This window comes from Mustela putorius, unplaced genomic scaffold (genome assembly GCF_011764305.1).
Source record: "Mustela putorius furo isolate JIRA1106 unplaced genomic scaffold, ASM1176430v1.1 tig00000698_pilon_pilon_pilon, whole genome shotgun sequence".
Lineage (NCBI taxonomy): Eukaryota > Metazoa > Chordata > Mammalia > Carnivora > Mustelidae > Mustela > Mustela putorius.
Window position 1 is genome coordinate 9,703,348 of NW_025421449.1, and position 26,276 is coordinate 9,729,623.

The following is a 26,276-nucleotide window of genomic DNA, read 5'->3' on the forward strand; positions in this document are numbered from 1 at the left end:
GCATCCATCATTGGCCGAGGGCTGCTTGGGGTCAGGGTGTAGGTGCGCCCTCCGGGTCGCCTTAGCGACAGTGCCGGGCAGAGTCAGAGCACACACAGGAAGCGGAAGATGTGTGATGAGGCACCCACTGGACGGGAGAAAGGCACTGGCCCCAATGACATCACTTCCATTCATTTCTCAGCATCCCTGCCGCATTCCAGTCCTAGTCCTATTATAATGGTCTGTTTCATATGGTTTCTGGCTTATTTTGACTTTCAAGATAGAAATTTTAAAAGGTAACTTTATATCTTATATGCTCCAGTAACTGGTCTTGCCACCTTTAGAAACGAACTGTCAAAATCAGGATGCTGGAGACCCTGTCCTGTGTCTGGGTTGAGCGACAGGTGTCTGGCCCATCCCTAGAACCTGGGCCAGCTCTCTGCCAGTTAAAAAAAAAGAGGTGAGGGTTTAGGAAATTGGGAGTCCCCTTTGTGAAATAACCACATCTCAGACGTGGGAAGAGATCTGACGTGGTCGTGGTTTCCTCATGGGGGCCACAGGCCCTCATCCATACCTGGGAGTGCTACTGTCAAAGAGGAAAGTCTTGTCCAAGGCCATGGGGCCTGGGCGCCGCCCCCTACCTGGGGGGCCCTTCCAAGTCAGTTTCTTCCATAGGCCAAAGCCCTCACTCCTTCTCTCTACCTTCTTGGCTACAACAAGAAATGATGAGGTCATGGGTGTGAGAATCCCTCTCAAAATAAGAAAATACTAAACCAGAATTTTCAGGCCAGGAATGATTATCGTCTTGCCCAGTTCCACTCTGTGCCAAGCACGGGGGCTACAAATGTATATAAATACACCACACACGGTCCCTGCTCTTGAGATTTGAAATAGATGAATGGGCCCATTCTGTGGGTGAGAAATGACAGTAATCCTACACACAAACAGAGCCCTTTACAGAGCCTCTCTTGTCCGGCCCTGTGAGATCCCCAGGGCGGGCAGATCCCCCATTTAAAGAGGAGGGGACTGCAGCTTGGAGGAGTGGCAAGGTAGCCGCAGCTGGAGCAGAAGTGGGGACCAGAGCTCTGGCGAGCCCACTCCTGTATCTCTGCACATGTCCCCCAAGGAGTGGGCACAGCCTCTGGGGAGATGCGGGCCCATAGGTACCACCCTACAGGCACTAAGGGTGTTCCCCTTCAACCACAGTGCTATCCAGCCCAAAGGCATGTTCGGGACAGAGATCCTGCCAAAACAGTTCCCCACTGCCCCAGGATGTCCTGAGAATGCCACTGGCTGTCCGTGAAGTTAATAAAGCCATCGGCAGCAATTAATTCTGCAGAGGAAAGAGCCAGGTAAGAGGATTAAGGAAGCCGGAGCTTTGGTTTTAAGATGGAGCTTAGCATTCCCACCAACAGAGGAGGGATTTCAGGGGAATCCTCTGCCGGCGTGAGAGTGAAATGGAGCAGGGGCTTGGTAGAAAGCGGGCAAGGTGGTAACAGGACTTCTGAAGCAAGCTTTGCAAGCCATAGCCTTGTTAATACCTTCTGGGTTAGACAGACAGACAGACAGGAATTAACAACGGTGCTGTCAATCTTGCCTGTTACGATTTACAGGGCAGGGCATCTGGATTGGGGAAAAAAAAAATCTGATTTATAGCTCCCTTCAGTCATGATGATGGCCAGCATGTGGTCAACATTCTCTTGGTAATGGCCCCTCGCAGCATGTGGCACACATGAACCCATTTATCCCACATGGTGAACCCATTTTACAGATAGAAAAACTGGGGCTGGGAAAGAATGAGTCATTTGCTGAAGGCCACTTGGCTAAAAAGAGCCAGAATTATGGTTCAACCCAGCATATCTGACCCTGAAGCCAGAGGCCACCCCAGACTATGAACAGGGTGAAATGAAGTTTGGGGAACAGCACGTTCATGACTCAAGAGAACATGTCAAGATCACCAGAACTGCTTGCAGGGGGAGGTATTAAGTACTTGATGATGATTTGTCTTTGCTGGTAGTTTAAACACCTTCCTGTCTTTGAGCTTATTCAACACTCACAGCTCCATAGATGGTGAGTAGCAGAGAGACTGGCACATAGTAAGCATTTTGTCCATGCCAGATGTTAGGATCAAAATGTCCTGGTCAGCCCCAATTTCAAATATTTTTCCCCGGGAACCTTCTAGCTCTATTGTAGAGAGGAGTAGTGGTTAAAGGCATTGACTCTGGAACAACCTGTCTAGATATGAATCCCACCCAGACTTCCACTCCGGCTGTGTGATCTTGGAAAAAGTCACTTAACTTCTCTGTGCCATGGTTGTCTCATTTGATAAAAGGAGGTAATAATAATGCCTACATCATGGGCATTAAGTGGGTGAATGCATGTGTAGCACTCAGAACAGGACCTGGGGTATAGTAAGTGCTACGATACACAGGCTAGCAATTTTATTCCAAGTTTTGACATTCAGACTGTCTTAGGATGTCTCTTGTACCTGGAGGTTACCCAAAAGCCTGTGCCTGTCCTTGTGTCATGATTTGGGGTGTGGAAAATATGGAACCTATATGTGTAGGCAAGGCCAAGGTAATTGCCCCCCAGACCCCCCTCTGAGAGGGTAGGGGATGAGTGGGGTGATGGCCCCTTCCTGAGGCTCAAGAGAGGCTCATGTGAGGTCAAGAGCCCTCTCCCTTCCCCCCAAGAAGAGGAGACTGAGCCCCAGAGGGGGAAGCAGGCTGCCTGCAGTAGATGATAGAGAGCTGGCTGAAGGGGGCCAGGCAGGGCCAGCAGAGCCCTGTCTGTGCCTTGGGCTAGGGAAGTTTGAGGGCCTCTTTCGTCCAGCAACGCTTCCCAAATTCTCTCAAGAGAGAAAGTAGCTCTTCAAGCACGGTTTATTGAGCTCCTGCTTCATGCCACACATTGAGCTGGGTATTTTATGAGTGTCCTCTCTGAGGACACTCATAAAGGGAGTGTCCTCCCTTCCCTCAGAAGGAACCAAGCCATTTTATAGATTGGAAAACAGATGCATAGAGATTTATTCACCCGCCCAAAGTAACCCAAAACCTTTGTAACAAAGGAAGGGATGATTGGCTAGATGGCTCTGAGTGGATGAAGTTTGATCAGCTGGGACGGAAAAGGAGGAGGAAAGAAGCGAGAGGAGGAGGGAGGAAGGGTGTGGAGCAGAGCCGGCCCCAACTCCAAGTGCTTGCTCCCTCTACTCTTCCCTGGTCATGCCTTCTTTCCCTGGGATCAGGCTCGTTGGCAGTGACCCCCTGGCTCGTCCCCAGGGCCCCTCTGGCAAGCAGGATCAGAGAGGAAAGATGCCCATAGACCCTGCCCTCTTGCCCCACATTAGCTGCCCAGGACAGCTTGCATAGCAGAGCCAGGAGAGGCCAGGCCTTGAAAACTGTGGGTCTTGGCCTGCAGACCCCTGGTTCTCCTTGCCTGCTCCTTTCAGCCACCTTCAAGTCCAGCCCAGCTGCCTTCTGGGATAGGACTGGCCTCCAGAAATGCAGAGCCAAGATCTCGAAACCAGAGCAGGGGCAGCCTGAAGTAGGGGGTCCAAGCTCAGGCATCAGGGTCAGGCTGACCTAGGCTCAGCCCAGCCCATCACTTCCATGCCACGCGTGACCCCAGCCACGTCTCCTACCCTCTCATGAAACCATCGGCACTAACTACCTAACACAAGCTGGCGTCTCAGGAGGGCTCTGTCCACAATCATTCAGATTAAGCCTTGCACTGCGGGCACTGAACCCTACTTGCTCTGTGACTTTATGCAAATCGCTTGGCTTCTCCCAAGCTCGGGGTCCAGCCCATTGGGTCCCCTGGCTAGAGCAGCAGCAATTCTGTTTCCATGGCAACCCAGCTGCCTCTCAAGGGACCATCTGGATCACATCATCCTGGCAAGGTGCTGCCCAGGCAACCAGGTGTTTGTGTTTTGCAGTGGAAGCTCTGCAAGGTGGTAATTCCCCTCGCTGGGGACAAGGAGATGGCCAGGCAGTGGCTGGAAGGAAGCCTGGGCGCCTTGGCCAGGCCTTCCGCTCTGCTCCTCCTGCAGGCAGAGAGAAATACACCTCAGAGCCTGAGAACGCTGACCAATGACTTTCCTTGAAGAGCTGTGAACAGTTGCTTCTTTATATTCCTGGGTGCATTTCCTGACTTGTTTAGGCTGGCAGGGTGGGAAACGCTGCTGCCCCGGGGCTGGACTCCTGTAGGGAATTCCAAAGGACCCAGTCTCACCTGTTTGGGATGAAGAGCTACTATTGTCTTGGGGCAGGAAACTGGAATTACTGGGGTGGGGAGGGGGAGTGAAATTAGGAGTCTGCCTTTCAAACAGGCACATAATTATGACAACAGAAACTCAGTGTAAAGGATAAACTAAATTCACCCCTTCCCCAAGCAGGCACAGACATTGTGATTAACCGTGGAGTAACCCCATAAATTGTCTGTACCCTCAAGGAGCTTACAGAGACCCTACATGCTCAAGAAAAAAGCCATATCAACAGATCCACATCAGCAGAGGGTGAAGCTGAAAGGGGGCCAGCCGCTTGCGATGGGCTGCTCCCAACCTGCTGGGGTTGGACAGCTCAGAGACAGCCCGTGTTCTGCCTCCTCTTCGTGGAGGTGAGCCCCTGGACTCCTGGGACAAACAGTCGCTGAGGCACATCTAGCCCCTTTCCCAGATGGAAACTGGGGCTCTCGGAGAAGTGAAGTCATGGCAGGGTCGCACAGCTGGGAAATGGCTGGGCAGGGATCAGAACCGGGGTCCTCTGCCTCCTCAGGGGGCACCCTGTGGGGGCCAGTGCTCTTCTGGTGGGCTGCCCTAGGAGGATCCCACTTCCCCCATGCCCCAAGGCCTCCCTCTAAGCTGAGCAAAACAGTCCTCTGCCTCTGGGTCCTTTCTCCCTCTCTTCCCCTCTCTCTCTCCCTCCCTTTCTCCCTCCCCTCTCTTCCCCTCCCCTCCCTCGCTCCTTCCCCAGGCTCCTTCCCTCCCTCTCTCCCTCCCTGCTCTTCCCTCTCCTCCCTGTCCCTCCCACTCCTTCTCTCCTTCAGTTCCTTTGTCTCCCCTTTCCCCTTGGGACCACAGCTCCATGCACAATGGGCCGGAGGGCTGCATCTCAGCCCTGCCCAGGAGCCCAGGGCAGCCAGCCATTTGCTCAGGGCCACAGGCTCCGGGCCAGAGGTGGGGCACCGAGGTCCTGCCCCCACCCCCAGCCCTGCCCCTGCCCCCAGAAACACTGGCTGCTGTGTAGGGCTGCCCCCCTCCTACGTACCCTCCGCCAAGGAAGTGACATAATTGCCTGTATTCCCATTTCCTCCAGGCTCCCCGCTCTCAGATGTGTGCCCCAGATGTTTAGACTTACTTCCTCCCAATTAAGCCTCTGTCTGCTGGGAGGCCAGGAGGCAAGGGGCCACGTGTGTGCAGGCGGGCTTGGAAGGGAGAAAATGAGAACCTGCACTCCGGGGAGAGACAGGGGAACTGGCCGGCTACTGAGCTCCAAGGGCTGGGAAGTGTGGCCAGACGCCCCTTTGGTTGGCAGTCAGTCCAACTGCTGTGGGAACACCGGCCCCTTAGCAGTCTGCCTCCGGGGGCAAATCCTGGTGCCCAGCCCCTGGGGACAGGGCGCCTGTGTCTGGTTCTTCTCCCAAATAAGAAAAAGAAAGAGGAAGAGAAAGGCACTGCCCACCCCCCAAGAGCAAAGTCCGGGAGTGGGCAGGTGACCCCAGAGATTGGGTCTACTTCCTCTGAGGCACTGGTGCCCTTCTTTTGGCCGAGGCTGAGCTTCAGGGTGTGGGCCCAGGCCCCCTCATTGTGCAGAGACACTCATGTTTTGACACAGCCAGGGGTCAGGCATAGACAGTGGCTTCCAGGTGGGAGATAGAGAGTAGGTCAGGATCAGAGCGCCCAGCGCCCCCAACAGGGCTGTTAGGCATAAGGTTCCCCCTGGGACTATGTGAGACAAGCCCAGAACCGCCAGGGTTTCCAGTTCTGTGAGAAATCTCCTGAGGTTTGCAATGTGGAGACCACCGCTTATTGAAGACCAGAGCTGGCTAGTCCAACAACTATGACAGAGGGCTGGCTCTCAGGTGGCCCGTGGAGGCATGGAACTTTAATCACCAGGGACCAAGACGGGGACAGATAGACCCCATGACTCATGGGAGAAGGAAGGGTCAGCCCACAGAGTCTGTGGGACTGGGTCATGTTCACTGAATCCAGAAAGAAGCCTCGGGCCATATCAGCAGGGAAGGGTCCGGAGAAAAGCACCTGAATGGGGTCTAAGGGTAGGAAGGCAGGACCTGTACAAATCCACCCCATATGGTACGTATCAAACGGGCAGACAGACCACCCAGGGCTCGCATCCTACTCCCCTGCTTTCAAGCTGTGTCACTTGAGGTAACTGGCACAACCTCTCTGAGCCTCCACTGTGGCGTCAGCAAATGGGGCTAAGCATACCTCCCCGCCATGCTTGTTTGTGCTGGGGTGTTGAGGATTCGGTGGGATGGTGCGGGGGGGGGGGGGAGCTGTGCCTGTGTGTAGTGAAAACTGGGTATCCGTCTGCCACGTCCCAGTGACAGGCCAACCAGGTGGGCAGGTAGCACCCTTCCCACCCAAAAAGAAGCTGTGAGAGGGAGAAGGCCAGGTCAGGGAGGAGGATCCCGTATGTTGGACAGGAAGGGGGAAGCAGGCAGATGGTACCCTTTTGGAGAACGTGAGGTATATAATAATGAGGAGGAATTGTAAATAGTAAGGGTCTTTAGTAATACTGTTTTTGCTGCTACTGTTACTCTCAGATGTGAATGTTGGAGTGCAGAGGGCTTTTGGGATCACCCCGCCGAACCCCCTGTTTTTACCTTAGAGAACAGACTGCCTTGGAGAGAGAGAGAGCAATCTTCCCAGCATCCCTCATGACGCCAGGGGGTGGGGCTGGCCGTGTGCCGACATTTACCCCCTAATACTCTTTTTGTTACTACTAGTAGTACCATTACTCCCACGACAGCTATTATTACTGCTAATGCTACCATTATTAATACTGCTGTGCTAAACCTCTAATGCTATCATGTTTTCCCTACTAGTCAGTGAATAAGTTAACTTTTACTGAGTTCTTACTATGGTCCAGACACTGGGTGAAATACTGCATTCTTTCATCTTTACAAAAATATTGAGGAGACTCAGGTTAATTACGTGCTCAAGGCCACACAGCTAGCAAGCGGCAGGGCTAGAATTAGACTCAGGCAGTCTCACTCCAGACCTGCACGCTCGGGTACCCGCTCAGATGTTTTCCGGAAGGAGGAAGGATGCTAGACAAGCCAGGGTCCTGGATGAATGGAGGCCTGGTGTGTCTCCGGAGCAGGGCTGCCTTGTGAATTAGTCCAAGGAGAGCTGCCTTTGTGGAGAGCCTAATAACCTCTCTCTTTCTTGCCTGGTTTCACGAAACCTGAAATTCCAGCTGAAATTCAATTGGCTTTCTTTCGATTTAAGTATTTGTCTGTCTGTAAATAAGCCTTATTCATTCGCTCTGGCATTTGAGGACTATGGTCAGAGGGGACAGTGAGGCCAGGTCCCAGACTCAGACAGGCCTGGCTTCCAGGTCTGGCTATGTTTGCAAGCTGGGTGACCCCGGGCGTGCCCCTTCCCTACAGAGCCTCACAGAGCAGCGGTGCTGCCCTTCTGTCATGGAGGCCACGGTGTCTGGAGGGTATCTCTGCCCTGAAGCATTCCTGTAGCTCCCTGTAACTCTGAGGGACTGTTGGCCAGCCCCAGATACAATATTTCTAGATATTGTATAGATGAGACCCCCGCCACCCAACAACCAAGGCCGAGGCCAGTGATGGCAGGGACACAACAAATTGTGTCTGAAAAAGACGCAGAATATAGAGATTTAATCAGCCATTCGTGCGGCAAATACTCCATGAGTACCACAGGGTCTCAGGCCCTTTGCTGGGTGCCTGGACACAGCCTGAGTAAGGCAGACATGGTCCCTGCCTTCTGGGAACTCAAGGCTTGGTAGAGAAGACAGATAAATGTTGGAATAAACACCCTCCCGCGATGATGTCATTGTGATCGGTTCTACAAAGAACATCTTAGAGGCTTTCTCGAGAAAATGACCCTAGCAAGAAGGAGAAAATCTGCTCAGAGAGGAGGGCAAAGAAAGGCATTTCAAATAGAGGGAAGAGCATGTGCAAAGACCCTCACATGCAGAAGAAATGTGGACTCAAATCTCTCTACCTTTTCCAACTTGGTGTCACTGCTTAAGATGCTTCTGGGCCTCAGTTTCCTCACCTGTAGAATGGGAACAATGCCACCTGCCTCCCAGGGTTCCAAGCAATGGAAAGACTAAGGAATATGAAGGTGCTGGTGTGTAGCACTGTTTCCTTGAATGCCTAAGGAATCCAGAGGCTGCCACTTGGCTCCTGGTTTCCAGTCACCCCCTGACACCCGAGGCCTCCATCAGTACTGGTTGTTCCTCAGCGCAATTAGGTAATTAGGCCAAATTCAATTACATACCACACTCCCAGGTCTGTCTGGGGCCCGAGGGAGGCGTGGGCTCCCCTTGCTGAGGGGGAGCAGCAGAAGCACTGGCTTGATTCCCAGGGCTGTGCCTTGTTACTACGCAACCCAGAAAACTGCCTGCATCCCAAATGGGGAAACTGAGTCAGGGGAAAGGAAGTGCTGCTTTGCCCCAAACTACAGTATCCCCAGAGCTGAGATCTCCGGGCTGATTTTTCCCTTCCTTGAGCACCCCAACTCGGGCTGCTGGCCCATGGCTTTCCCACCTTTCAGATTCATCAGGGGTCCTGGCTCCTCATCCCTCCGGATGGGCCCCCAGATTGGAGGAAGGGTAGGGTTCGGCTTCTCTGTCACTCCTGGATTTGCGGCAGTATCTCCTCCCAGCTGCAAGCTGGCACCTAGTTGCTGTTCAACACGTTGTTTGGCATCTGGGTTTTTGTGGCAAGCTTACCTCCAATAAAGCTGGGCAAGCTAGGGTTTAGAAGGGCTTTAAGAGACTTGCTGGAGCATCTAGACAAGAGCAACTCAGGTTGAGGGTAGCAGAAGGACCTTCCTAGAGACCATCATAAGACTTCCAGGGCTCTGAATGCCAATCCAGGGAGCTCAAGCTTGCACTTGATCCTGGCAGCACTGGGTAGCCATGGAAGGTTTTAGACAAGGTAGTAACACGGTCAGATTTGCCTTTTATAAAACTTAGCAGCTAGAGGAGGGACCAAGGGACCAGTGGCAGAGAAAACAATGGGGATGCTCTTCTGGGTATCCAGAAAAGAGACTGCTAGGGTGGAATTGTGCCATGTGTAGAGGGAAAAGGACAGATGGTAACTCTCCAGCAATGCCTCTTGCCTGTGGCCAGCCCCTGGCCACCCATGCCTGGGCCTCGGAAGCTCCACTGGTGACTTAGAGTTGTTTTAAGCTTCACTGTGGAGTTACTGAGTGGTTTCTGAAGGCTGTGTGTAGCTCCTTTCAGGGGGAAAAGTCTTAACTTTGGATTCATTTCATTCTAAAAAGAAAGTGGCTTTATGGGCTTTTCCTAATCACGAGAATAATATATAATCCTTATAAAAAGTTAAGACATACAGAAAATTATAAAGTGGAGCTGAAATCCTACTAACACACTAACTGCTCTTCAACAAATATTTGTTGAACACTATTATGTGCTAGGTACAGAACCACCAGAGATATAGCAGTAATCAAAACAGACAAAATCCCTACTCTCAAGGAATTCATAGTCTACCACAAAGGGTACTATGTTTGCAGATACACTGCACAAACATTTGCAAGGATGGACCTTAGTAGGCCTACTACTTTGGAACTGGCTTCTTTGTCATAAGAGGATTGTGTGTATACTGGAAGCATCTGGCCTGGCTTGCTCAATCCCTTATAGGTTATCAATGGGGAAGGGGGTGTCAGCTCAATTGTGACAGTCCTTCTTGGGGCCTTGCCCCTAGTAGCAAAGAGGCTCAGCATCTGCACTGCATGTCAACACTGCATGGGGAAGCGGTGTCCCAGAAAATGGTAGTGATCTGCTCTTGGTCACACAGCAAGTCCCCAGCCTCTCTCCCAGGCAACATCTCTCCATTGGGGCCTTGGCCTCCAGTGGAAGGGTGTGCTGTTCCCACCTGCCAAGCTCAGCTCTGCAGATCCTGATTTCAACATCAAGCCTCCCACTCCTTGCCCTGCCCTGGCGGCCACTTTGGATTTTCCCGACAGACATTCCTACGTGGCCTGTCTGCTCACGTCCAACCACCACCCCCAACCCCTGGGAGAGGGGGGACACCTGGGACCATACGGGGGAGTGAAGGAAGCTGCCAGATTCCCTGGGCTGCTGTGGGCTAGGAGTAAGTGGCTGGAAGGGAGTGGGCAGCGGGAATAGTATCCTCTTACTCAGGACTGTCTGGAGGAGGGAAGGAAGCACACAGGTGATGAAGGCTTCCCAGTGAACTTTAATGGGTCTGGAAGGTTCAGAGAGCTGCTTTGTTGCTGCCCAGAACATACTGAGGTGCTTGGGCATACTTTTCAAGCACCCATCCTCTCCTCCTACCTATAAGAGCACCCCAGAGCAGAAATGGCCACAGAAGCCCTAGCCTACTACTCCAATATTCCCTCTGCATTTTCACATCCTCAGCTTACACACCTCAGGTGACAAGGTGCTCACTACTACCTCAGGGCAGCCCTGACTTCCCTTCTTTTGAGCCCAAATTGGATGCCACTACCCACCTTCCTGATGTGCAGGACCCTCTATGGATAAGGAAAGGAGCGGAAGATTCCAGAGTCTGGACCCCAACCTCCCTGGGAGGAGGAGGAAGATGGAGCGGGACAGGCCCTCCACATCTGAATCCCATCAGCTCATAAAAAGAGGCAACCGATGGACAAGAGCCCTTTAGACCTTCCTATCTGTCTAGCACTTTACAGTTTGGAGAACATGCCCTTGCCAGTACACTTGATGGGAACACAACATCAGGAGACATGGCCTGGGTCTCTGGAACAAGCCAGAAATCTTAGGGCTAGTCCTGGCTCTCCCACTAATTTGCTGTGTGGTGGCAGGAAGCCCAGGCCCCTCTCTGAGCTCGGGTTCCCTCATTCCAAGTGAGGCTAGGGGCTCTTGACTCCAGTGCTAAATGAGTCGATGATCCCAAATGGTCAGGTAGAGGCTCTGCAGGGAAGAGGGCCGGCTGTAAGAAGCCATGCAGGCTTGGGGGCACAGTGGGGTCAGTAACGGCGGGGGCAGCCTGCATGCAGCTCCACCGGACCCCCAGCCTTGAGCCAGAATGTGTGTGTTTTCGGAACTCCATCCCTGTCTGAACTTCATTTCTTCCTCTCCAATGCGGAGGGCATCCTCCTGGGACCTGCTTGAGCCTTTGTCTGGGGGATGTCAGGAGTGGAATTTGGCTGCCCTGGCACAGACGGGAGAAATGCTGCACAGTCAGGGAGGGCAGACAGACAGACTGACAGCTTCAGCAGGAAGGGAAATTGCCTTTCCAACTGCAAGGAGCTTATGTCCGTCCAACCCAGGGACCGTCTGGAAGCCCCCCATCAAAGCTGTGTCCTGGGAGAAGCAATAAAACCCCAGGACTGCTGAGGCGCAGACATTCGAGCTGCCTTGGCAGTCCCTTCCCTTCAAAGGCGACTCCAGAAATCAATGGAGAGAGATTCATTAGAGGCCTGGGTGGCAAGTTCCCCACCACCTCCGGTGGCCCCTTTGTAAGCCGGCCTGAGCTTCCTGTCTGAACAGGCTGCCTCCACAGAGAAGCCTCCCAGTGTTCTTCTAGGCAGCGGTTCTGGGGAGGGGTGCAAGCCGGGGACACACGGCACCACAGCTTCTCCTATTCATGCCTTCATTCCTGGCCCCATTCATTCATTCATTCATTCATTCAGGCAGCTGGTTCTTGTGTCCTTCCTAGAGCAAATATCCCGCATCTGCCCAGCATCCTTTAGATCCTGTCCATGCGAGACGTCCAAAGCAGACAGTAGTCGCTGCTGATGCGGACCTTGCCTTCTAGTCAGGAGACAGCTTTGACAAGAGAAACAAGCAGTCAGAAGTGCACAGGGGAGAGCGAAGTCAGGAAAGAGTGGGAGGAAGCGTGGGGAGGGGCGGCCGTTGGGGGCATCGTGGCTGCGGAAGGCTCCGGAGAAGGGGTCAGCCGCCAAGAGGCCTGCAGGGAGGGGGCACGTTAGCCGGGCCACCTGGAGAAGAGTGTGCCTGGCCCACCTCAGAGGGTGCGTCGGGGGTACCTGCAGACAGAAGGGCAGGGAGGTTGGGGCCAAGTGAGCCAAGGGTGAACTGGAAGGAAATGAGGTCAGGGAGGTCACACAGGGGCTTGTGGGTAATCGTAAGGGCTCTGGGACTTCACCCTGCCCCAGCCAGAACCTCTGCAGGAAGGGATCTGAGGCGAGAGGGATGTGCTGTGACCTCTGCTTTCAGTGTCACCAGGGGCACTGTTTGGGGGGAATGCCAGAACAAAGTACCACCTGCCCGCAGCTTCAACGAGACATTCGCGCCATCTCAGGGAGCTGGGGGCCAGAGGTCTGCTGCTCGGAGATGGTGGCGGCAGGGCCATACACGGGAAGGACCCGTTCCAGGCCTCTCCCCCAGCTCGTGGCACCATGATGCCACAGTCTCTAGGCATCCTCCCCCTGTGCGTGTGTATCTCCATGTCCAGATGTCTGCTTTTTAAACAGACACCAGTCATAGGGCAGTAAGGCCCACCCCAATGACCTCATCCTAACTTGATCATCTGCAAAGGCCTCCTTCCAAATAAGGTCACGTTCACAAGTGCCGGAGACTGGGGACTTCAGCATCTTTGGAGGGACACAGTTCAACTCACACTATCACTGCACAGACTCAGCCTCTTGCAAATGGTCACCGGTATTTCCTTTGGTCCCCTGAGGACCTGGTGTGAGGTGGTTTCACTTCCGTCTTAGGAAGGAGGTGGTAGGAGCCCAGGAAGCCTATGGGACTTGTCCACAGCGGGTGGCTGTCAGTGCTTGTTTCCTGAGCCCCAGCCTCCAAATCCAGGCCCATCGCCTCCCTCCACCGCTCCTCAGATACCAGGGACCTGGCCAGCTCCTTCCTGTCTGACAGGCCAGCCCCTGCCTGCCAGCCTCTCTGTCCAGGCAGCACGGGCAGACAGCCTAAGGGGGTGGCTACCTTCTCAGCCTAAGCATTTAAAGGGCAGACAGCTCTTAAAGAAGCCCCCCGAGTGCCCATTTTGTGCCCAGCTCCTGGCTTCCCTCCCCCATCTTCTCCTCTCCTTCAGCCTGGCCGGAGGCTTTCCCGGGTCCTCAGTAACCTTGCCATTGTAGGGTCTCTCAGAGGTGCCGAATGGAGTTGTGGGGCAGGGGTGGGTTTTGTTTCTGAATAAAATGATAAGATTTGGGCAGAAGCCAAATGCAGACTTCTGGGAATGCAGTCTGAGTCTGGGACGAGGGCCCTGCTGGGGAAGAAATCCAGGAAGGGGGGTGGGGTACAATGATAGGAGGTCCTGAGCCAAGGAGGTCTCGTTCTCCACCGTGTCCCCAGGCTCTCCCCCGCAGGGGGACCCTAGCCTGGCCAACCAAGATGTCAGGTGGTTGCTTACCATCACGCAGATGGTAAACAGGAAAAAGAAACACAAAGAAAATATTGTACTGGAAAAAATATAAAACAAGAGTCAGGGGATAAAGCTCTCATTAGCGAGCTGGAGTGACCTCGATGGCCCCTGTCCTCTGGACCTTTGAATTCCATCTTAGGAATATAACAAGATGGTCCATGGGAGACTCCGCAATCAGATCGTCCACTAGTTTAAATCCTTCCAGCAAGTTGTCCAAACCTCTCTGTGCCTCAGTGTTACTGTCTGTAGAGTGGGAATAATGACCGTAGCTCATCAGAGAGGGTAAAGGATCACACGTCGATACTTGCAAAGTGCCTGGCAAAAAGCAAACTCCCCGTGACCTGGAGCTCTTCGCAGTTAGGAATCAGGAGAGGCCTGGATCCAGCCCGGAAGTCCCAGCTCTGTTTCCCAAACAGGAGTGCGCTCTCCTGCTGACCCCCATGTGTGGGTAGGGTTGCGAGGCCTGGCGGAGACACCTCCGCTGGCTGGGTGCTGGACTTCCTCCTTCAGGAGGGTCCAAGTAGAATTGAGGGGATTGATGGGGGCAAAGGGAGAGAGGAAAGGGGGAAGAGGGAACAGCGTTATCGAAAGCTGTAGGGGTTTGTGCCCTGGCTCCTCAGAGGTGGGCAGGAGAAGCCTCAGGAGATGGTCTCTGGAGGCAGAGCCCCTGAGTTGACTCCTGCCCCCAGTGCAGTCCCTTGAGCCTTCCTGGGCCAGCCGCACTGGCAGTGAGACAGACGTCCCACGACGGTGACGCCCAGAACGTGCTCATCCCTTTATTGAACATTCTCTGGACCATGAACGTCCTTCGTGGGTCCTGAGAGGGACCAGTTGTGTGAAGGTGGACGGCCCAGGGGGCTCCCAGGCCCTGTGCTCGTGCCCGTCACACCCAAGTGGCTACATGTCCAGGGCCTCCCTGTCTGTCTCATCCTCCCCCTGAGCTCTTCAGCATGAGTGACATCTCTGAGTTATCGGGACCCCTGCTGAGACCTGCTGAATCAGCCAGCCCCGCTTGAGGAGGACCCGGCTCTGTGGCTCGCCAGAACCCAAAGCCCAGAAGAGCCGCCTCTGGAGTTCATTGTTCTGCCTCTCGTCAGCCTCGGTTTGAGGAGGCTCGGCTTTTGTCTGCCCCCAGGCCTCAAACACAAAGCCTCGCCTGGGTGGCGACCCAGCCCTGAGCCTGGAAGCCCTGGGCGGAGCTACTTTCGACCCTGGGGTGATTTACATCCAAGGTGGCTTGCTCTTTCTCTCCTTACCGGCCTGGGCTGGCACGGGCTCCAGGAGGCCGTGTCCCCCCGGTGGTTAGCTGGGGAGCCCTGGAAGAGGTTTTCCTGCACCCCCAAGGCGCCACGCTAGTCTCCTCCCCCCTGCCCACGGTCCCGCAGAAGTGGGTTCTGCATGACAGGTTCCCCGAGCGGAGTGAAGAATCCTCCCGTCTGCGACCCCCGGAACGAGCCGCTGCCGCGTTCCTGGCTCTGGCGTCGTGATTTATCCGCGGCTCTTCCTCGCCAGGGCCCAAGGCTGGAGGAGTTCAAACACCCGCAAGAAAGCCACCCGCTATTGATCCCCACACCAGGCTTCCCAAGCTCTCGCAGCCATTCATCAAGGAGTCAGGGCGCTAGGGCCGCCGCTCTCCCTTTCTTCTTCCTTTCTTCAGCCTCCCAAGTCATTCCCCGGGCTGTGCCCCCCTCCCCGAGGTCACTCGGAGAGCTCGCGGAACAACTGCTCGCAGAGGTGGAGGGCGGCTTTGTCTTCGGCCCCTTTCCGGCAGATTCTTATCAGGGCGTGCGTGCGCCCAGGGGGTGGAGCAGGCCGCTTAGGGCTCGGGCTCCGGGCTTTTGAGCACATCTTTGGAAGTTGGAGAAGCGGAATTGGAAAGTGAAGTGAGGAGAAGCCCCTCTGAAGCAGTAACTGGTTAGAGTACCCGTGTATCTGTAGGCTTGGGACGCGTTGTACCAGTAAGACCCCGGAGAGGGGCTAGAATAGGGCCCTGCGGGCCTTGAAATTAACATGTGAAAACCCTAGCTTGGGCCGGGAGGCCTAGGTGCTGGCCAGTGAATGGGTGCTGGAAAACAATTTGTTTTTCTAGTTATGTAAATCTGCTGGATGGTATTTACTTTCTTTTAATTTTTTTCTTTTTTCTTTCTTTTTTTTTGGCTTACCCGGAGAAAGTAAAAAACAATTGATCCCAGGCCTGAGGAATTTAAAATTTAAATAAGCATATTAATGCTTTTCTCCCACCCCATCCTGCCAGAAGTGGGAGGCTGGGGAGGCAGCGTGGTGGGGCTGTCTTACTCGTTTTCCAGGCAGTGACGCCAGGTCTGTGTCCTCTCTGGTATAAACCTCAGCTCCAGTCCGGATTCTGGTTCAACGTACAGGAAGTGGTTTTTCTGAACTCTGCCTGGGGACTGGCTACTTGGTACCAACACTTATAGGGGATTTCAAAAATGAACATGGAAGTTCCAAACATTTAGTTTTTCTGTGGCTTGGAGGGCACCAAGGATCAGGTTAATATCATGAACTATCAGTGCCCAGAATTTCTGGGAGGGGAGGATCCAAGAGTGTGTTCTGGTTATTTGAAGCTTGGCTATTTGAATTCTGGGTAATCTGACACTATGTTAAAACCAGATTAATGTTAGTAATCTGGTTTTGAGGACTTCCATCTCAGAGTTTTCTTCTGAAATTTGGGCCAAATTGTCAGGCCCCATCTGCTTCTGGGTGTCACTGGCAGAGCACTGGGCTTTGAAAACCATTGTCTAGGGGATCTGCGGTGGGGACTGGGCCAGACAAAGTGAGAGAAATGGGAGAGTCTTTTTATAGGGCCATAGGGCTCTTCCCTCTTGAGATCCCAGATTCTGATGAGACTGCTTGGGAGGGCAGGTTCCCAACAGATGTCTCACTAAATTACTGCCCCCCCCACCACCACCACGCGCCGAAACCATTCTAACCCAAAATAAGGAAGACTCCTTGGAAGAGGTGAAAGTAAGCAGAGCCTGAAATTGGTGGAGATCAGAGAAGTCCCTCTTTCCCCAGCTGCCCCTGGGGTTGGCCCTGCAGGAAAGAGATGCCAATTAATCTCTCTTGCAGGAAGCTAGTTCTTGTCCAAAAGGCAGCAAGTTATGAAGTATGAATTAATCCATTTAACCAGCTCCTCGGAGGGAAAGCCCATGACAACTGCATTTCCAAATGCCATCCCCGAAAGTGATATTTCAAGTGGCAGTGGGTGGGATTAGAGCCTGCTAACGATTTATGTCAAACAAGGAGCAAGAACATAATTTCTAGATAAGTGATTTGTCTCAGCCACTTCCAGGGCGGGCAGGAGGACAGACAGTAAGGTTTAGGGGCCAGCCAGAGGCTCAGAATGAAAAAGGAGGGGAGTATCCGAGTATGAAGTCTAGAGAGCAGCAAAGGCTAGTGGACCTGGTCAGTTACTGGGGATGTCTGAGAGCAGTGCGCAACTGTCAGTATAGAGAAGACAGTTCTGGCTACCTTTCTTTAGGAAAGGTACCTTCCTAATCATTTGAGTGAGTTAGGTCACCAAGCAATTTTCACTGGCAGGTAGGTAGGGCTGGGGGAGGGGGCTATAAAACCTTTCTCCCGAGAGGGTGATGGTAGTGCAAAGAGAGAGAGGGGCAATGCCCTTTGGGCAGGGCAGCAGGTGGGCTTTCAGGGGCGTCTCCGGGACGGAGGGGTAGAGAGGGGGCAACTCAGCTCAACGCCAGGAGACCTTGCAAAAGACAGGCTGGAAGGAAGAGGCCGCGGCCACCACAGGATGCAATGTCAGGAAGGCGGCAGCTCCCGGGGCGGGGCAGGGCCGAGGCTGGCGCGCACCGCAGCCGCCCCCGGCTTCCCTATAGCCGCTGGCCTAGGGCACAGGAACTCCCCGAAGTCGGGGAGGTTGAGCATACGAACGCCCGCTCACCCTACCCCTGGCTCCGCGCTCGGGGAATCCCGAAGGTAGAGGAGTCCCTGTGCCAGGTTAGATACCAGGTTGTCTGCTTTCTCCGCCCCTTAACCGGTTCCGAAAATCCTGCAAACCGAGGTCGTAATCCGGATGACCCAGTACCGCCCCGCTCCTCCCCTCCCCCCACCCCCCGGGCCGAGACCGCCCCCAGGCCAGCTCCCTCCTCCGCCCCCACCCCGCCGGGGACCCTCATTAGCATGACCACTTGGGAGGATTCGCTGGGGGGCGGTGGGGGGTGGGAGACACCCCAAGTCAACCACCGTCAGCGCCTTCCCGGCGGCCCCCTCAGGCGACAGCGCTCCGGGAGACCCCACTCGCACAAGTGTTGCTTCCAATTAATTGCCCAGGCGGCGGGAGGGGGGCGGCCGGGGGGCCGGGGGGCGGGGGCCCTGGTCGCCGCCCCCGCCCGGAGGCTGGAGCGCCGCTTGTCGGGTCGTGCGTTCGCTCGGCGGCGGCGTGCACCAGCACCACCCCTGCGTGCAAGTTTGAAATGTGAGCTGCCTCCGATTCATACTCGCTCGCGCTCCCTCGCAGCAAAGTGGCTGGGCCGACGGTCTGCGCGCGCGAGTGAGTGCGGGCGGCGGGCTGGGGGGCGGGGGTGCGGACGGCGAGGCTCGCGGGGCGGGGAGGGCGCGCGCGAGCCGGGGCTCCCTGGAGACGCCGAAGCAGGTCTGCTAGCCTTTCATCTTCCTCGCGCGCTCCTCCTCCTCCCTCCCCTCCCCCCTCCGCGGCGCGCCCGGCCTCCCCAGAGCCCCCAGCCCCACGCGGGCGAACGCAGGGTGGGTGGTCGCGCCGCTGGGGTCCCGGCGCGCGGCGCAGGGCGCGGGCCGTGGGAAGTTTCGCTGGCGCGCCCCGTGCGCCCCCGCCCCCCGCGCGCCCCCGGCCCATCCCCGTCCCCGGAGGGCTGTCGCTTGCGCCCGGGCGCGCGGCTGGCTGCCTCCTCGGCGGCGGCGGCGGCCCCATTAGCGGAGCCTCCGCCTGTGATTGGCTTCGCCCGGGAAGCTGGAGACGGGCGATGAATAATTGATGTGTGCGGTGCGGTAGCCGGACGGCGGCGGCGGTGGCGGGCAGCAGCGAGCGGGAGCGCGGGAGCCGGAGCGCCCTCGGAGCGGGCAGCGCGGAGCGAGCGGGCGCCGGAGCCGCCTGGGCCCCCGCGCCGCCGCCGCCGCCGCCGCCGCCGCCGCCCGGGCGCGGAGCGGGGATGCAGGCGGCGCCCGCTGCCTGCGCGCAGCCTTTGTTCGGCGCCGGCTGAACCCTGCCCGGAGACGCTCGCCGCGGCCGCTCTCGGCCGGGCCCCAGCCCCCCGCGGGCGCCAGGGTGGGACCAAGGCCGGTGCAACTTCTAGGTGAGTGCGGGGCTGGAGGGGTCGGCACCAGGGCGCCCGCGGGCCGGGCCCGGCTCCCTCTGGGCGCGGGGGTGAGTGTGCGTGCCTGTGTGTGACAGAGGAGGGCCGGTGCATTGTGGGTAGCGCCGTGTGCTGCATGGTGTCAGCCCGAGGCTTGGCCGTGAGAGTGGCACAGGCGTGCACCGGGCCCGTTTTGTGCTCCCACTGAAGGGGCCCTCATTTTTCCTCAGGGCCCAGGGTCTGGGTGCTCCCCCGCGTTCTTCCCGAAGGTGAAGTGTGGTCCCCCAGCAGACATTTTTACGAAGCTCGTTCTCAATCCGCTCCTGTTGCAAAATAAGAATCGGCCAGGAAGCCTTCCACGGAGGCAGCGGCTGAGGGTCTTTAACTTCAAGCTGCTCCTTTGTCAGGTTGTAGCCCTAATGTTGAAAGAGCCCAGAGACCCCCACGGGCGCTGGTGATGCCACCATTGCGGCAGGGCGTCCTTCGGAGAGCTGGTGGGCACGGAACAGACTTCTGACAAGTGTTTGCTAGGAAGTCGGCTGGAGAAGGAAAGAGAGGGTTCCCAGTAGCGGGCAGGAAGGCGCCTTTCTGGGGGTGCCTGACACCAGGCTGTGAGGATCTTATTTAAGGCTTTGGAGAGAGGTTTTCTCAGGAAACTGTTGGGTTTATGGGTTGTTTCCTTGTCCTGAGCACATGGTTTTGGTGTTGGCTTACTAGCCTTGGTGCCCAAACCTCTAGACAGGTCTCAGTTCCCGGGTCCAATGGGAAGCTTGCTCGGAGGAGACTGGGGAGACCAGGCTGTGCCTTTCCCTGCCCTAACCCTCTGCACCAGTGGAGGGAGGTGGCGCCTCCTCAGATGGGCTTCAGGTAACTGTCATTCTCAGGGCAGGCGTCCAGGACCCCTGCCCTTGACCGTCAGGCCAGACTGCCAGATGGGCACTGGACATGGCTGTTGGTTCTTCCAGCGGGAAGATTTTGTGAGACAACTGACAACGAGCGGGTGCCAGAGTGTTTCTTAATGGCCCAGCCTGGAGAGTGGGTGCAGTGTGGGCCAGAAATCCTGCTGGGGAGTGAGTTGGAGTGGACAAGGTGGCACCACCCTGAATTCGGGGTGACCCCAGTGACATCCAGGGCCTCAAACCCTCCAGTTCTGGGACAGGATGTTCATCTCCTGTCCACTACAAAGCAAAAGGCTCTGTCCCATGGCAGGGACCAGGGCTTGGGGGGGGGCACTCTAAGCCTTAGGGTCCACATGGTCACTAATAAGCCTGTTCCCCTTTTTTTGTGTATTAGCTCAGCAGTCACTACGCCCCAACTAGCTGGATTCAAGTCCCCTCCTGAGCTATTTTTACCGTGAACTTCCTTAGTGAGAAACCACCAAACAGCAATGCTTTGGTGAGAATCTGGGTCTGAACCGGAAGCAGCAGGCTGCACAGAGTTTGACTTGCTTTACAAGGCTGTCTCCACTCCCCTGCACAGCCGCCCGGCCCCTCCACCATGCTCTCTTGCCCCTGGGGTCTCTCCGCAGCCTGTGCACTCAGAGACTTGGGATCCCCAGTGTCTGCCGGGAAAACATGTGTGAAGCCCTGAGACCATCCAGTAGAGGACCGAGGAAGCCAATGTTAGCTCGCACTGGAAGGAGACCTTGACCCTGAGCTCTTTGGAGGCAGGGATCATCTGGTCCTCATCACCGGATAGCCCAGTACCCACCACCGTGCCTGGCAGCTGGCGGACCCTCAGTGAGTGCTGAGGGCTACAGGAGCAGAAGGCAGGTCTGGTGCTGCTTTCCCTACAAGGGTGGGGAGGGGACAGAGCGACCGAGAGAGCACTCCTGGACTTCAGTTTGTGTTGGTTGAGCACTAGGCAGCCAGGCCCTGCTCAGACCCTGGGAACTTTCACATGAGTCCCCATTCTGGTATCAACCAGTCAGACTGAGAGAGGTGCCCCCACAGATACTCAGCCAAAGTCCTGCCTGGGAGTTTCCCGATGGCTCTTTCTGGGTCACACCCCGGCTACTAAGGATGGCAGAGTGCATCTAGAACTGTGCTGTCAGATATGGGAGGCACCAGCCATGTGTGGCTATTCGGGCTGTAGAACGTTTGCCCTGTGACAGAAAGTTCCATTGGACCACGCTGGCCTGTAAGACTCAGAGCAGAAGTGAGGTGAGGACAACTAGTCCAAAGCCCACAGGTGTGCCAGTGCAGATGAGGCCATCTTCTGTTTTCTTAGCACTCTATTTTCTGACAGCTTCCCTGTGAGGGGAGTAGACACAAGCCAGGTATCCCCATTTAGTGCAGGAGAAAGCCGAGGTTCCGTTTTGCCCAAGGTCGCCCAGAGGATGGCACGAGCCCCTCCTCTACCAGGGCTCTGCCACCGAGCGGAGGTCAGCCAGGGGGCAAGGGTGGGCAGCAGTCCCCAAGCAGCTTTAGACCTCCCTGAGGACCATCGTGGTGCCTGCTAGGCGTCCGTCTTTGTGAAGTCATCCATCGATCGGGCGGGAGAGCCAGCTCAGCCTCGGGTCCCCAGGAACAGAGAGTTCTATGCTGGCAGGGCTGGGAGAGGGAGAGAGGCTCTGGGTGAGGGAGGTGTTTACCTTGATCGATGCCGCTCTGGTCCCCAGGAGAGACTGGCTTGTCTCAGAAGGGAAGGACCCAGTGGACGGGCCTGTGGCCAGGTTCGTTAGCACTGTCCCAAAGGAGGTGTGCAGACCCCAGCCCGATGGGAAGAATTATCCGGGGACTTTGGCTGGAACAAGATGCCCTTTGCTCCCTCCCTGCCAGGGCCTGCTGCCCCTTGTATCATGGGGCATTTGCGTGGCACCTTGCCCCCCCACCCCCCGCCAAGAAGCCTCAGCTGCTGGAGGAAACTCTCCCAGGGCCTGGCAGGGAAGCATCAGCCTCACGGGGGAGCCTGCTCAGGGAAAAACAAGCCTCTGCCCTCCAAGCACACCCAGCTTCTCGGGGGAGCTTCCAGTCCACTAACCACCGGCAGGAAAGGACAGTGAACCCATGGCCCAGACTAGCGAAGGGATTTCCTGCCCCAAGGTCACCCAGCAGGGCAGGCCTAAATGGAGCGAATGGCCCTCTCATGGCCCACTGCAGATCCTGGTCTGTCATTTTGCACTGGAGATTTATATAAGATTTAATTGTGCCTTGCTTCAGTTTCCTGTCCCAGCCCTGAGGTGAGGTCACTTTGTCTCTGGCCTTGGCCCTATGTCCTGAGGTACAGCCCAACCCCCGCCCCCAGCATCAGCCTCACTGCAGCCTCCAGCTCTTAAATGGCCCTGAGGTAACCGAAGGGAGGGGTCTGAGAAGAGGGTGGCCCTCTGCCAGGGACCCCCACACATCTCGAAGGGGGTTTCTAAGGCCCATCCAGGGGAACTGGAGGGATGAGAGGACCTTTGGCCACATGCCCAGGTCGCCGGTCCCCTTGAGGGAGGTAGGGTGGTGTGTGGAGTCCCTGTGCCTTTCCCCCGGGTCAGGGTGGGCCGCCCTGGGAACGCCCACGACACTCTTGCTCCCCAGAGTCTGACGTGCTGTAGGTGAGAAAGTGGGCTCTTTTCTTCCGTTTCGGTACCCAAGCCGTGGCACCAACTTCTTCCTGGACCCAGCTCTCAGGCCTTCTCTGAGCCCCCTTAACTTCTGCTGGGCCCTGCTGGCCCCGCCCACCTGTGGGTAAGGCCTGGCCTCCCGAGGGCCTCTGCCCCAGCTTGTAGTGGGTGCTTCCAGCATGTTCAGTGAATGAAGAACAGGGGCTTTAGCCAGGATACCCGCATTCCTGGATGCTGAGGCTCCCAGTCACTTTGGAAATTCAGTGGTTCTGAGGTAGGGCCCGGCCTCTATGAGTTGGCTTTTGTAAAGGTCCTTCAGATAATTCTGATGCAGTTCATGGAAACATGGCTTTCAGGGCCTAGCCCTCAAGCGATAACATCTGTGATCTGAGGCCACATTAGTGTGAGCCCTTTGGCAAGTCACTTCCCTTCTGGGGGGAAGTGTACCGTGAGCATTGCTCTGTGTCTCATCTCTGAAAGGTAAACTCCACTCTGGCAGTCTTGTGCTGGGGGGAGGCAACGACAGAAAGCCTTGGTGTTGTCTCTGGGCACTGCCAGCAGCCTCTGATGGCACAGGGGGAAATATTAAGGCACAGCAGGGCAAGGAGAATTGCCCCACACCCTAAGAGCTGTGGAAGGAAGAGGGGGAAATGGAAAATTCGAGGCTGGAGTAGCCTGAAATTTTTCCCAGGTGGAACTGGATTTCCAGAATGGTAGGATTTGGGTCTTAGGTGCAAAGGGCAATGGATCTCAGGTAGGAGGGTAGAAAGAAGCAAAGGTGTGGAAACCCAGAGAGGTGTGGTAATCTCAGGGAAGGGAGGGGATCCCTCCAGATGAAGCACCAGAGGTCAGCGTGGGAAGTGGAGCCATTGCCGAAACTCCATGGGGAGCACAGATTTTATCCTGGGGGCAACAGGGAGCCATCCAAGGCTTTGGATCCACACATGCCACTGGGACTTCCAGGAGCGGGAATGCTGCCGAGTTCCAAGCAGCGATCCTTGCAGAGAAGTGGGGAGCAGTGCGAGGTCTCAGCGCAAGGTCACAGTTCTGCTGCGGGAACATCCCTGCCTGTGCTGACGCCATGGAAAGCCTCCTCTTGTTGCAGGGTTCCTGTTTTGCGGTTGCCCGTGGTGGGGGGCAAGGGCAGCCGACTGTTCTTCTGAGAAGCTCCGGGAACTTGGTGGCACTAGGCCAGACCTCCTTTTTGCGTCCTCAGCTCTGTCCTGGGGGGGAAAAAAAACGTGAGATGTGTTTGTGTCTCCAGCCCCTCTAGGGGTGACAGCCAGGCCCCAGAGGTCTGAAATCAACATGCAGTTCCCTGGAACTAGAGGGAACTGGTGACAGGCGATAGCCTCTGGGCTTGCCGAATTTGTTCTCCTGCCATCTCAGTGGTGTCCTGGGTCCGGGCCTGAGGTGGCTGGAGATTTATACACACCGTCTCCACCTCCCAAGAGTGTAATCTGCTTGGCACGTTCACAGAAGGTTTAGCAGGTCTGGTTCAGTGGCTACGTGTGGGCGGGTGGGCCGTGAAAAACTGCGGGGGGGGTGGGGGACAGGGAGGCAGGGAGAAGCCCAGGGAGGCCTTCTTCTCTCTTGTCTCCATCCTGTGTGGCTTCTAGACCCAGCTCCAGTGTCACCCCCCAGGAGGCCTTCCCTGGTCCCCCACCCCCTCCCCCCAGCACACGCACAGATGTGGGACCCTGTATTAGGCAGTCCTTCACGCCCTTTTGGATGGCCAGGTCCCACCACCTGATGCAGGGCTGTTTCATGTGGTCACGTGCCTACCCAAGTGTCTAACCAACTCCCCCCCACCCCAGGCTGTGGGTTATAGGACAGGACCTCCCTGGCTTAGAGCAGTGCTGGGTGCTTGATAACAGTATGTTAAATAAGCAGCCCAGGGCAGAAGTGGGTCATGGCAAAGGCAGTCACCCAGGAAGAAATGGAGAGGCCTGAGCTCCTGGCCTAGCTCAGGCTTCCCAGGTTGACCATGTGACATGCCAGAGCTCTTGTCCTTCTTGGGGAACCCACCTGTAGGAAGAAACACCTCATTTGCTGGGCTGTCCCAGAGCATGTCCAATAGCCGCATGTGGCCACTTACATGTGTATTAGGAAAAATTAAGTGAAAATAGATTTTCGGTTCCTCAATCACAGTACACACAGTTCCAGTTCTCAGTAGCCCCAGGGGGCTAGTGGCTGCCGTGTTGGACGAGGCAGTGGTTGAACATTTCCCACCATCATGGTTCTGTCAGACAGTGCGGCCCCCGCCCGGCTCCCAGGGCCTTTGTAGCTCTGTTCTTGTGGTTCTGTGTGGGGGTGGGGTCCCAAGGCCCACCTGCCTGGTCAGCAGCTCCAGGAGCTGCTCCCACCCTGCATCCCCTAGCTCAGGGCCCCAGACTCTCCGTCCCCCGCCCTCCATCCTTTCTGTGAAGCATGGGGTCCCAAAGGACCTCCCTGCCCCATCCCCACTGGGACTTTTAAAATGGGGCCACCAGCATCCTTCCAGAGACAGTGTCGGGCAGTAATTATGAAACCCACATCTGTCACTTACTGGGTGACTTTGGGTAAGTCACTTCACCTCTCTAACCCTGTTTCCTGGTCAACCAAATCGAGCTCCCTGTACTTGCCTCTGTGTGGCAGGGCTGCAGTGGGGAGGCAGCGAGACGGGCTGGAAGGTGCTTAGCTCAGGGTCTGGCACGTAGGACTGCTTCCTGACTTAATTCCCTCAGTGCTGGGCTTCTGGTTTCTCCTGAATTCCCAAGTCTGAGAGATTGGGCTCTTCTTGTCCCAGCTCTGTCTCAGGCCTTAGTGTACTCGCCTGTGAGATGGCTCCTCCCGCTGTGGGCTGTGGCCAGAAACCTTGCTGTGACATCTAGAGAATGGGTCTTGTTGTCCCCCCCTCCCGTGGGGCCACGGTAACCGGCGATCCTGTGAAGGCCAGTGGGAAGCAGCGAGGTCGTGAGTGTGCCTGCCACTTATCTGTCCTGACTCTGGGACTGCGAGGCTGTCCCCTGCCAGCAGCCGTCAGGAGGTCCCAGTGTGTGTCCTAGCTCTGCAGGAAGTCTGCATGGCTCCCCACACAAACCTACTTTCGTTTCCCTCTGGGAGAAGGAGCTGTAGATCTGTACCTTGGACTCCTGAAGCCCTCTGAGTGACTTGTGCATGAACCTCCCCCATTTGAGGTCCACAGACAGTTTGCTGGGGTCTGCGAGTCCCCAGTTTGTGTCTTCTGGGCAGGGGATCCCATGAGACGTGCCATGTTGACATTGGCTCTTGGGTCCACAGTAGCTCTGAAGAAGGCAGGCAGACAGGGGAAGGCCTCTGGGTCTAGGCCTGGCTTCCAGGGGTCCAAAGGGCTTCAGGAAAAGTGCTCAGTGAAAGAAAGTTCTAGGAGCTGGGGGAGGAGATCCCAGGAGCCTCTGTGCTTGGTGCTGGGCTCTGGGCAGCAGGACAGCACTCAGGCCTGTCCTTGAGAAGCAAGACAGCAACAAGTCTCAGGTAACAGACTGCTTGTAGGCAGCTGGGGTGGAGGCCCTGATACGGGGCTCCCCAGGGATTTGTCTCCATGCAGAGAGGTGGAGGAGGTGTAGGCTAGGCATTCACAGGGAGGGTTCCACTGGGGCAGCGGGGAGGGGGACCAAGGGGAGGGGTGTGGCCCTCCTGTGGTTTCCCCGTTATGGGTTGGCAGCCCCGTAAGTCCGCAGAGGTCCCGACCCTCCTGTGGCTTGCCCACCAGCCTCTCCCACGCCCCCTCTCCTGCCCCTCCCACACACTGGGACTGGAAGGGACATAGTCTAACCCTCTCTGAGCCTATTTCCTCATCTGTAAAATGGGCAAACAGTGCCCATCTC

General features: G+C 56.1%; 1 protein-coding gene across 7 annotated transcripts in view; it reads left to right on the forward strand.

Moving 5' to 3' along the window:
- ZMIZ1 (zinc finger MIZ-type containing 1) overlaps positions 1–26,276 on the forward strand; it is a 233,348-nt gene that overhangs the window by 146,920 nt on the left and 60,152 nt on the right. For 3 of the 7 annotated variants that reach the window (XM_045083549.1, XM_045083555.1, XM_045083550.1), the window contains exon 1: positions 17,716–18,100. The exons of the other annotated variants lie outside the window; for them this stretch is intronic. In XM_045083549.1, coding sequence (XP_044939484.1) covers positions 17,731–18,100 — 370 coding nt within the window. In that variant the 5' untranslated portion in view covers positions 17,716–17,730. Of the gene's footprint in view, positions 1–17,715; positions 18,101–26,276 lie in introns of those variants that run through there. 7 annotated transcript variants of the gene reach the window in all.